The following is a 12,777-nucleotide window of genomic DNA, read 5'->3' on the forward strand; positions in this document are numbered from 1 at the left end:
TTGGGTTAAAATCTCTAAAGACTGCTTTTTGACATAACTGATTTGCTGAGGCAGAGAGAGAGAGGATATACCCTCTGGGACTGCCCCTAGGGTGTGGCCAGAGCATTTTAATTTCCTGTCTAGTCCTGCTCCTGTGGAGGCAACATAACCCGAAGGTGCTGTATCACCGAGGACTACGTCTGTCGATGAGCGATAGAGAAAAGGATTTTACGGTAAGATTTTACAAAAATCCATTTTTTTCGCTAAAAATACAAATACAGCCTGTTTGAACTCTGGGCACGATTTGAGTGGATCCGCCAGCTATCCTGTTCATCCTAAATAGCAGTGGATGCGAGAGGGTTAAGGACACCAGGTTCTGACTGTGGGAATGTTTCCGGGTGCGATAACAGTTCTTGTTGAATAGGATTCAAGGTGTATATACACCAGACATCTGGTTAGTGCATAGGCACGGTGGAGGGGAGCACTATATGAGTTGACTTTATATATAAGCAGTGCACTGGTGGCTTTTCATTTAACCTATATAACAAGACGAACTTCTCCCCATATTCACTATAATGTTTGAGTGATACGCTTCTCCAAGGACTTACTATTTCTTTGACTGGATCCTTAGCAGATGGACTAGCCTCATTATAGTTTGATATGTGGCTATTGCTCTCGTTTATTTATATTTCGTTATAGCACTGATTTGGACACTCATTATCATTTTAGACTTTTTAGCACTGCCCTTTTTGTTTACATGTCTTTCTGAGGGTTTTATATTCTCCTTTGTGTGCTAGCTGCTGTTGCTACATAGGTTTCAACAAAGAAAATGGCCTCTGCCCCCATCTGTAACTGGCCTTCATAGCAAAGAACACATGGAAGAGCAACGCACATGAGACAAACAAAAATAAAAATTCCCAGTTTAATTTGCTAACCAGTTTGTTTACCAAACAAATTACCCTGTCTAACAGTTTGCGTCAAAACAAGGGGTTTAGTTAGCACACATTTGCAAACGCATGTGTAAGCTGCAGGGCCACTCCACGGCACCCTGTATTGCCTGCAGTCCTAACTCTTGTAAATTTATAAGAGTCTTCACAGTGGAAGCACATGCAAGCTAATGGATAGATAGGTGGTAGGTGAGCCTGGAGGTGGCCCAACCCTCCTAAAGGTACATTTGCTTTCACCAGCGCTAACTTTCTTTGTGTGAGAGTTATAGAATTGTTCAGCAGAGTCTGCTGAACAATTCGGTTATAAGTTCATGGGCATTGAAGTGATCAGGAGCTTATAGCAGGGAGAGAAATTGTGTACAGACCTAGCCAGCTGAAAGCAGTGCTGTAGGTCCGTACGGCGTACAGACTTGGCAGTAAAAGGATTAAAAAGGATTTGTAACGTCTGAATTAAAATTCAGATTCTGCCAGATTCTTATTTCTAATTTGTTGCTAGGGACGCAATTTTTTTTTTCTTGTTTTTTTTGTTCTTCGTAAGTTACTTTGTTAGCGAAATTAATCAGTAGGTGCTGTAGACTCGTTGCAGCACCAAGCGTTGGAAAAGTATATCTTTAGTATTGTACTATGCCAGTCCCTCTAGGGAACAAATTCTTGGTATTTCTGTCAGAGGGTGAACGGGCCAAATGCATTATTGCAACATGTAGCCTAGTTTGCTTTTATAATAGCTTTTCTTTAGGTTATTCCTTCTGGACCGGTCTTCCAGGTCTGCTATTTTTGTCCTTTTTAGCCATGAGATGTTTTCAGAGTGCGTATTGTAATAAATGTATATTTGCTCATGGAAGATTCCGCAGCATCCACCCTGTCCCCCAGTATGTGCACATCTTGCCTAAATTGCTGCAGACAGTTCATCATGTCTGATTGAATGGAAGATTGCAATGACAGCAGCATTCTTTTAAGCTCTGTATCTGAGACAGGCTGTCCCCCTGTAGGGAAGGCATCCATAGGGTCCTGCAGTTTGTGTATGGAGTCTATATGGGAGTGCTTTTCTGGGACTTGCTCCATGGTATACTCATGCCCAGGCCTAGGGGGTGAGTCCTAACGGGGTTTAGCTTTCACTGGGCTTCTGGATGAGGGAGAAGCAGGGGAAGAGGAGCCAGAGGAACCTCCACTGTCTGGATTGCCTACCTGCCTCAATCCCGCTCCATTGAGCATGTCCCGCCGGCGCCTTGTGGTGGAGGCTGTGTCGGGCCACCGCCATCTTGCCAGACTCCCGCGGCAGGCGAGATGAAGAATCCTTCCAGCTTGTTTAGCTGTGGGTCTTCTTTTTGCGACGTGGCATGGCGATCAAGGCGGTGTGCGTGTGACGGAGGTCACTGTAAGTTGCTGGTGGCCGAGCGGAGCACCTGGCTTAAGCGGCCATCTTCTTCGCCGGACACCACGACCCCCCTTTTTATAGCTTTCAAATTGAAAATAACATTAATAAGAAATTTTGTTTTCCTGTATACTACATTCCACGCCAGGGACATCTTTCTAGAATATATACATATATATATACACACACATACACACACACACACACTTTAATGGCATCCCTGTCTTAGTCCGTAGGGTTCATTATTGATTTGGCCCACCCTTTGCAGCTATAACAGCTTCAACTCTCTGTTCTATCAGGTTGAGGTCAGGACTCTGTGCAGGGCATTTAAGTTCCTCCACCCCAAACTCGCTCATCCATGTCTTCTTGAACCTTGCTTTTTGTGCACTGGTGCACAGTCATGTTGGAACACGAAGGACCAACCCCAAACTGTTCCTGTAAAGTTGAGAGCATGAAATTGTCCAAAATGTGTTCGTTTGCTGACGCCTTAAAGAGTTCCCTTCACTGGAACTTAGTGGCCAGGCCCAACCCCTGAAAAACAAGAAACTTGACTGGCTTGCACAGAGTCCTGATCTCAACCCAATAGAACACCTTCGGGATGAATTCAGTGCGGAAACTGCGAGCCAGGCCTTCTTTCCAACATCAGTGCCTAACCTCACAAATGCGCATTTGAAAGAATGGTCAAACTTTCCCATAGACACACTCCTAAACCTTGTGGACAGCCTTCCCAGAAGAGTTGAAGCTTGTTATAGCTGCAAAGGGTGGGCCAACTCAATATCGAACCCTATGTACTGACAATACTTTTGGTAATAGTGTGTGTATGTATGTATGTATATATGTGTATGTATGTATGTGTATGTATATATATATATATATATATATGTATGTGTGTGTGTATATTATGTATGTATGTATGCATTATAGGAGTTATAGAGAGTGTGTGTATATGTGTATATATATATATATATATATATATATATATATATATTATATATCTGGACACAAATTTGTCAAGCAGGATATCTCTGCGCTTATTGGAGGAGTCAGTTCGTTAACTGCTAAAATATACAGACTGCTGCTACTTCACCAAATAACGATACATATTGGAAAAACATAAATAAAAAGAATAGTAGCGCAAAAAGTCACTCGGATATAACTCTTGGGATGCATAAAACAATATAACCATGAATAAAGGGGTGTTACTAAAACACTCTAATAAGGGTATAAAAGTCCTTTAAAAGTCCATAGACCGTCCAGGAATGAGTGATGTTACTACTGGATCACCTTTTCAACCACCACCAAGTGTCACACCGAGGGGTCAGTAGAAGTGGCAACTCACCAAATAAAGTGGCTCAGGTGTTCTCACACAAGAGCACAATGAGCAGGTATCAAAAATACTGATGATAGGTGTAGACAAACGACCTGGATGTATCACCGCTGTTGCACACACTTAATCCTTCCACCTGACCCTCTTCTCTACTACAGAGATATTCAATTTTATAAAAATAATCTATTCTTTCAAACCATTCTTTTAGGTATTATTCCCTTTGCTGCATTTAAAAAATGTGGTACTGAGGTTCTTTTTATATTGTTTTTTTTGTACTATTTGTTTTATGTAATAGGCATGCCCGTGAATCATTGGGTATCTCCTCTCCTGTAATCTCTCTGATGTAATGTTGTATCTCTTTCTAATATTATTTAATATATATTGCATCATAATAAAAACTGGCTATAATGTCACTTTATGATCTGATTTGATACAGTTGGTTATTTTGAATAACCATGTTTCTATTTTTATTGTGCTAGGCCCATGAGGTATTGGCACTGGAAATGCTGACCTTGCTGCTGGAGCGACCTACAGATGACAGTGTTGAAGTGTCTATTGGTTTTATAAAGGAGGGTGGCCTTAAGCTAACTCAAGTAACACCCAGAGGTATAAATGGTAAGTGTCTGCTGTATTGCGTCTTGGCTGTTTGATGGTACATTACTTTCCTCATTAATATTAATCCTTGGAAAGAGGTGAACTTTAGCCTGAACAAGACATTGTTTTTCTGTGCCACAGACACTGAGTATCATTGTGAGCGTCTACCACAAGAACCGCTTGAATACATTAATGTGTGAAAGGTGGTTATTTCAGAACTGAAAAGTTAAATTTTAGTTTGTATGTGTATTTGGAATTTTTTTTTTTTTTTTTTGTCATTTGGATTTTTGTGTGAGTGTGGTTTGAAGCAAACATCACTTGCATCAAACTTACAAACAATAACGTTTTATCTAAGTCAAAAAAGAAATGTAATACACTGCTAAAATAAAATGAAAGGAACATTTTTTATTCAGAGTATAGCATCAAGTCAATTAAACTCCAGAAATATTGATCTTGTCAGTTAGATAGCCAGAGGGGGTTGTTAATCCGTTTCAGCTGGTTTGGTGTTAATGAAGATGAGAAACCATGAGATTGCCTCCAAAACAGAAATGGTTTTACAGGTGGAGGTCACTGCCATTTTGTTTCCTACTAATCTTTTCTGACTGTTTCACTAGTTTTGTGTTTGGCTCAGGTCATTGTCACTACTAGTAGCATGAGGCGATACCTGGATCCTATAGATTTGGCACAGGCAGTCCCAACTCCTCCAGGATGGCACATCAATACGTGCCATTGCCAGAAAGTTTTCTGGGTCTCAAGAGCATGAAAGAGAATCTAGGAGACAGGCATTTATGCTAGGATAGCTGAACAGGGCCAAAGGCACCCTGACTGCCATTAGGTATCGGGACTAATTCCTTGGACCTATTGTCCGATCCTACGCTGGTGCAGTGGTTCCTCCTGGTGCACGACAATTTCCGGCCTTTATGTGGCAAGAATATGCAGCCAGTTCCTGGAGGATAAAGGAATTGATACCATTGAATGGCCCCCACGCTTGCCTGACCTAAATCCAATAGAACCCCTCTCGGACATTATGTTTAGTGAAATTTGCAGTGAAATTTCAGCAAAATGGACTAGCCTGCTGCATAATCTTTTCACTTTGATTTTCAGGGTGTCTTTCAGCCCTCTGTAGGTTGATAATTTTCATTTCCATCAAACGATGTGGCATGCTTTCAATCCTAACACGTTACCATATCCATGTCAGTCCATATCAGTATAGGTATCCAGCATGAGATCTGATGTGTTTTCAAAGTGTTCCTTTAATTTTTTTGAGCAGTGTATATTGCAACTTACTAGTTCTTAAATGTGGCAGCCGCATTAGAGGCATTGCTGCAGCGAATGTCTCTGAGCACGGCGGCTCTTAACCACCCCCCATCCGCGCTACAGCCTATATACGGCTGCAGCGCGGACTTGAATTTTCGGGAGGCCGTTTTTAAACGGCCTCCCAGTGGCACGCCCCCAGCGCGCTCCCGCGAGCGCGCTGCGGGGAAAATCTGTGTTGGCCGTGTCCCTTGGACACGGCCGATAAAAGATCGTGGTGAATGGCCAATCACAGCGGCCATTCACCACGTGATCGGGCTGTCCAATGAGCGATGATCTCATATGTAAACATATGAGATCATCTCTCATCGCCGGTGCTCCTTCCTCACACAGAGACTGCAGTGTGAGGAAGGAGGGGGAGCCTCACAGCGCCGGGGACACAGGAGAATGTAATCAGGGCACCGATCACCAGTGCCCTGATTACTAAAGGTAAAAATACACACACAGTGCCCCCCCATCAGTGCCCACAGTGCCCGACATCAGTGCCCCCCATCAATGCCCACAATCAGTGCCCATAGTGCTGCTAGTCAGTGCCCATCAGTGCCTGCTCATCTAGGCACTGATGAGCACTGACTGGCAGCACTATGGGCACTGAGTGTGGGCACTGATGGTGCTGCCCATCAGTGCCGCTCATCAGTGCCACCCGTCAGTGTCCAGTGCCCATCAGTGCCGCCTATCAGTGCCAATCAGTGCCGCCTATCAGTGCCACCCAGCAGTGCCACCTGTCAGTGCCCAGCAGTGCCACCTCTGTGCCCAGCAGTGCCGCCTATCAGTGCTCATCAGTGCCGCCTATCAGTGCTCATCAGTGCGGCATATTAGTACCTCCTCATAAGTGCCACCTCATCAGTGCCCATCAGTGCAGCCTATCAGTGCCGCCTCATCAGCACACATCAGTGAAGGAGAAAAATTTATTTTCAAAATTTACTCGCAGAAAATAAGAAAAACTTTTTTTTTTTTTCTAAATTTTCTGTCTTTATTCTTTTTTTTTTGTAAAAAATAAAAAACCCAGAGGTGATTACATACCACCAAAAGAAAGCTCTATTTGTGTGAAAAAAATGATAATTTCATATGGGTACAGTGTAGCATGACCGCGCAATTGTCATTCAAAATGTGACAGCGCTGAAAGCTGAAAATTGGCCTGGATGGGAAGGGTGTTTAAGTGCACAGAAGGCAAGTGGTTAAAGTTTTGGAGGTCACAGTGGGCTTGTTGGGGGGGGGGGGGGGCCCTTTCCTCGCTGAGTGGGCCTGTGCCCTCCTGACCGCCCCTTACATTTTGTCAGGGGGCAAGGCAAAGTGGCCTATGAATGCGGCTTCCCTCTCTCTGAGTTGCTGTGAATGAACAATGCTAATCTATTCATATAGTTGAGATATATAGAAGTTCCCTGAAGAAGCAGATTTCCTCTGCGAAACACATTGAAACATAATATCTGGAACCTTCATTATTAACTTATGTCAAACTGTTTATAATTCTTTGTGTCTTATTACCATTTGTAATGTTTTTATTAATTGTAGGGCCTTTTGGCCATACTAGTGTTTTAGTCATGTGTAATAGTTATTTCCTAGTTTAACAAATATTCTTCAGTGTGTTACCTCACCGATAACATTCTTTAAAAGTCCTACATGGTTTAGTAAGTGGTTTTCCCCTCTACCTTTTTTTTTTTTTTTTTTTGCTGGCAACTGCATTGTTTTTTTTTTTTTATAAACACTTTTTCACGTGATACTGCCAGTAACACACTTTCTGTACTAGGACGACAGCGCTCTCTCAGTATAGAGGTTCAGCATTGTCACCTTAGGACAGGAAGCATGTATGACTATGGAACACTTCCCCATCTCCTCTATGGGGAAGATGTTTTGTAGTTCACAGACAGAACCCAAAACAATGCTAACTGATAGCAGTGAAGCATAGGAAGTTTTCCGCTCACTGGATCAGCTATTTTTTTTTACGTAAAGAACAGATATAGCAAAACACTTTAACCACTTAAGCCCCAGCCCTATTTCGGACACTTTTTGTTTACAAGTTAAAACCAGTATTTCTCTATCGCTCATTGACAGACGTAGTCTTCTTGATTCTCAAGAGCTGGGTTATGTTGTCTCCGCAGGAGTAGGACTAGGCAGAAAGACAAAACGTTCTGGCTCCACCTTAGGGGCAGTCCCTGAGGGTATATCCTCCCTCTCTCTGCTACAGGGAATCAGTTTTTTTCTGTCTAGTCAGGAGTAAGGACCTAAGCTCCTTGCTGGGATCTTTTTGGTCCTGGCAAGATTTTTTCTTTAGAAGAAATATTTTTTAGGTAGTTTTTTCTCCAGTGTTTTTCCTGTGAGATCTTCAAGCAAAAAACGCCGGACTGGGCGACACTAGTGGTCACCCCAGCCGGCCTACGAGCGCGCGCAGACCATTGCATTGCGCTTGGTCGGCCGCGACATATTCAAGTAAGTATGCGGGGCCGGGCGACGGGCTGGATGTTGAGATCCAGTGGTCACCCCGGTTTCTGCCTACGAGCGCGTGCAGACCAGAGCTCCGCGCTGGGTCGGCCGCGACGGAGTCCCAGTGAAGGGACTGACTTTGCGAGTTAAAAGTCTCGCTTGGACGCCAGGTACCAGAGAGTCGAGGCGTCCGGAGTGGTCCACAAACCCCCACCCCGGTGGAGAGGGTATTGTGAAGAGAGGGTGCCTGTCGGTTCGGTATGGTGAGTAAACGTCCCCTTTTTTCCTCGTTATGAGGCAGTATGTATTATGGGCCCCTCCATATATGGTCAGTATATATCTGATACTTACAAGTCCCCCTTGTAATACAGCATGTGTTTGTGGGAAATGGACTTGGTTTAAGAGCTAACACTCTACCCAGCAGACTGTAACATTACAGCAGACATAGGAGGTATAATCCTACCTTATGTGTAGTGTATCCATATATCGCCTCTTAGCAGAGATGCAGGTGGATGTGCTGGGATAACGATTTCGGCGGTCCGCCGCCATTTTGCCGTAGACCAGGTGCATGCATGTCCTCAGGTCACGCCGGCCGCCATGTTTTTGGAGTCTAATGTCTCCTATATGGGGGCGGCCATGTTTCATGAGCCCAGCTACCTCGTGGAGAGCTGGGAACGCCGGAAGGCGTACACAGGGGGCGGAGCCACGTCCTTCTACCCAGGAAAAAGCAACAGCTCCTTCCAGTCTGTAAAGACAGACGCTGACTGCAGTTGGTTGGAAACTTCACTGCATCGGTTGGTGAGCCTTGGGGGTCCCTCTCTCTCTCTGTGGGATCGAGAAGCAGGTACTCTGAGGGGCGCTATTGCGCTAGGGGGAGACACATAAAAAAAAAAAAAAAAAATTAAAAAAAAAAAAAAAAAAGAGGTATTTTTTATTTAAAAAAAAAAAAAGTAAAAAAGAGTTTTTTTGTGTTTTCTGGCAAAGGTGTCCTGAATTATCATGGACCCTGCCACTCATGTATCTCCTCCGGATCCCCTCGAGGGGTCTGCGGGATCCTCCAGCACCCCACTGACGATTAAATCATTGTCCGCTATTATGGAAGCTTGTGTCCCGGGTGGAAGTGGCTTGTCAGGGACAGGGCGCAAGTAAGCGACCCCCGCCTAACCCCTTATTATCTGAAACCTCGGATTCAGACTCTGAGCCTATTTCTGCAGTTGCAGGTACTTCATCTGGTATTGGTGTCTCGTGTACTGTCTTTTCAGACAGTGAGGAGGATGTTTCGGCATCAGCCATAGCCAGAGAGGAAGCGTTGGTAAACGCACTCAGGGTATCTGTTCAAGAGACCTTAAGATTACAGGGTATTCCGTCAGAAATAGCTGAAACTGAAATCCCTTTTGGGACTAAAAACGCATCTAGTGGCGAAGGTTTTTTCCATTGCCCAAATGTTTTGGCAATCCAATCAAAGAAGAATGGAGTCTGCCAAAACGCATTTCTACTATTTCTAAACGCATTAACAGGCGTTATCCGTTTGAGGAAACCCTCATTAAGAAATGGACAGAACCACCTGTGGTGGATTCACCAATTGCTAGATTGAATAAAGCCACGGTTATTCCTCTAGAAGACGCTCCGTCTTTTAAAGATCCAGTGGATCGCAAGATAGAAGCTATGTCTCGCACCATGTTTACCTTGATTGGATCAGCTTTCAGACCAATAATTGCTATTGGTCTGGTTTCGCAGGCTGTAACTGTATGGACCAAGTGGTTACGCCGGGACCTAGAAGAGGTCCCTCAGGCGGTATCAGATTTGTTGGAACAGATGATACAGGGGTTACAGTTTGTGTGTGATGCGGCGTTAGACGCCACTTCATTATTGGCGCGAGCATCTGTCTCAGCGGTGGTTCTCAAGCGTACACTGTGGCTAAAAGGTTGGTTAGCCGACCAAGGTTCCAAAAAAGCATTGGCTAATATCCCCTTTTCAGGAGAGCGTCTATTTGGAGCCAACTTAGGTGAGATCATTAAGGATCTCACGGGTGGAAAGAGCACCTTTTTACCGCAAAAATTCTAAAGGTAAAGGAACTCGTCAAAGACGAGGGCCTTCTTTTTCTGCTCACAAGAGGTTTTTTTTTTTCGTCCCGCGGGTGAAAAAATTAAGTCCTCCAAAGCTCCTGCAGGAGGCGTCAGGGGTCGTTGGTCGGGCAAGCAAAGGCCCGCCCCCTCCAGACCTGAAGATAAACCATCCAAAGCCTGAAGGTGCGCCCCCACCCATAACTGGGGTGGGGGGACGTCTTCGCCGGTTCCCGGATCCATGGCTTTCCAGAATCCCGGACAGATGGGGTTGCGAAGTCATAAGGTCAGGGTACAAGATCGAGTTTCGATCTCTCCCACCGGCGCGATTCTTCCCTTCCAATAGCCGACTATCCCCGGATCGTTTAGACGATCTGTGGAGAGCAGTCACAGATTTACTACAACAAGGAGTGGTAGTCCACGTTCCTTGGACAGAACGCTTTCAGGGGTTTTTATTCAAACCTATTTACAATACCCAGGAAAGAGGGCAAAGTGCGTCCAATTCTGGACTTAAGGGCACTCAATTCTTTTGTCTACATAAGAAGATTCAGAATGGAGTCCATTCGCACAGTAGCAGCCTTTCTGCATTCAGGGGATGTCCTAGCGTCCATAGACATCTAGGACGCATATCTTCACATTCCCATTTTCGCAGGACATCAGCGGTTTCTACGTTTTTCCGTAGAAGAGAACCACTATCAGTTTGTGGCGTTACCTTTCGGTCTCGCCACGGCTCCGCTGGTCTTCACGAAGGTGTTGGCCCCAATGTTGGCACTTCTGCGCCAAAGAGGCATATCGATTCTAGGTTACCTAGACGATCTTCTGCTTCATGCAGAGTCTCCTCAGACCTTGCTACAAAACATAGAAATTACTATGATTTCTTTACAGGAATTCGGGTGGCTGGTGAACCAGCAAAAGTCATTTCTGGTTCCCACCCAGAGGCTCGAATATCTGGGTCTAATTCTAGACACAGTCAGGACAAGAGTTTTTCTTCCGGTAGGGAAACTCCGAAAGATTCAATCAGCAGTCCACCAACAGCTGGTCTTCCCTTCGGACTTGCATGAGGGGTCTGGGGTTGATGGTGGCTTCCTTCGAAGCAGTCCCATTTGCCCAGTCCCATACCCGAATTCTTCAGCAAGAGATTCCTCTCAGATGGAATCGGAATCCGGAATCCCTGGACAATCAGATCCGATTGAGCAAACAGACCAGAGAGTCTCTGGTCTGGTGGCTTCGGTCTCCGATGCTCAGCCAGGGAAAGTCATTTCTGCCAATATATTGGACGACAGTGACCACGGATGCCAGTCTATCCGGATGGGGAGGAATTCTCGGTCAGTTATCTGTCCAGGGACTTTGGTCCCCGGAAGAATCCAGGTTACCGATAAATGTATTGGAACTGAGAGCGATCAGACTTTGTCTGATTCACTGGACCGAGCAGCTCCAGGGCAGCCCGGTTCGGATTCAGTCGGACAACGCCACGGCCGTGGCTTATGTCAATCACCAGGGGGGCACCAAGAGTGTCCGAGCGGCCAAAGAAGTGGCTTGCATTCTTCGCTGGGCGGAGCGATTTGTTCCAGCAATCTCTGCGGTTTTCATTCCGGGGGTGGAGAATTGGCAGGCAGATTATCTCAGCCGTCAGACTCTGGATCAGGGGGAATGGTCCCTCCATCCAGAAGTTTTTCCACCAGTTGTGCCTACGATGGGGCACCCCGGATATGGATCTGTTGGCATCTCGATTCAACAGGAAAGTTCAGAGATTCGTGGCTCGCTCCCGCGATCCTCTAGCAGAAACCGCAGATGCACTGATCGCCCCGTGGGGGCAATACCAGCTAATATATGCCTTCCCTCCTCTCGCGTTACTGCCAAGACTTCTTCGCAAGATAGAGGAGGAAGGAATTCCAGTAATCCTGGCAGCTCCGGACTGGCCTCGTCGAGCTTGTTACGCCGACTTGGTCAGACTGATGGCGGACGTCCCGTGGAGACTTCCTCTCAGGGAGGATCTACTGTCTCAGGGACCGATCTTCCATCCTGCTTTACGATCGCTGGTTTTAAACGGCCTGGTTATTGAGACCCAGGTGCTGAAGGACAAGGGATTGTCAGCTTCAGTTATTCCTACTCTAGTTAAAACAAGGAAAGCGACTTCCAGAAAGATTATCATCGTACATGGAAGTCTTATATTGTGTGATGTGAATCCCTTGGGTTCCATCTAGATCTTTATTCGGTAGTCCGAATATTGGCTTTTCTGCAACAGGGAGTTGAGCAGAAGCTGGCCTTGAGTGTTATCAAGGGTCTGGTTTCAGCATTTGCTATCTTCTTTCAGAAGCTTTTGTCTACTCATTCCTTGGTGCGGAATTTCATCCAGGGGGTGCGACACCTGGCTCTGCCAGTGCACGCGCCGTTACCATCCTGGGATCTTAATTTGGTGCTGTCGGTTCTTCAGACACCTCCCTTTGAAAATATCAGGGAGATTCCCTTGCTTACTTTATCCCAGAAGGTGGTCTTCTTGGTGGCTATCACTTCTGCACGCAGGGTGTCAGAACTGGCTGCATTATCCTGTTGTTCCCCAGATCTGGTGGTTCATAGGGATAAGGTTGTTCTTCATCCGAATCCATCCTTCCTTCTAAGGTGGTTTCAAAGTTTCATTGAATAAGGACAGTGTATTGTCCTTCCTATGTCCTTAGCCCAATCATCCTCGAGAATTTGCATGGCATTCCGTGGATGTAGTTTGGGCGATCAGGATATACTTGAATACTACGGATTCAATTT

The 12,777-nt window shown here is 45.4% G+C and overlaps 1 protein-coding gene across 1 annotated transcript in view; it reads left to right on the forward strand.

Annotated features, from left to right (window-relative positions):
• Positions 1-12,777, forward strand: part of CWC22 (CWC22 spliceosome associated protein homolog) — a 210,619-nt gene that overhangs the window by 74,102 nt on the left and 123,740 nt on the right. Inside the window, exon 8 of the mRNA XM_082260918.1 lies at positions 4,105-4,240. Coding sequence (XP_082117044.1) covers positions 4,105-4,240 — 136 coding nt within the window. The remainder of the gene's footprint in view (positions 1-4,104; positions 4,241-12,777) is intronic.

This window comes from Pelophylax lessonae (genome assembly GCF_965119305.1).
Source record: "Pelophylax lessonae genome assembly, chromosome: 6".
NCBI classification, from domain to species: Eukaryota; Metazoa; Chordata; class Amphibia; order Anura; family Ranidae; genus Pelophylax; species Pelophylax lessonae.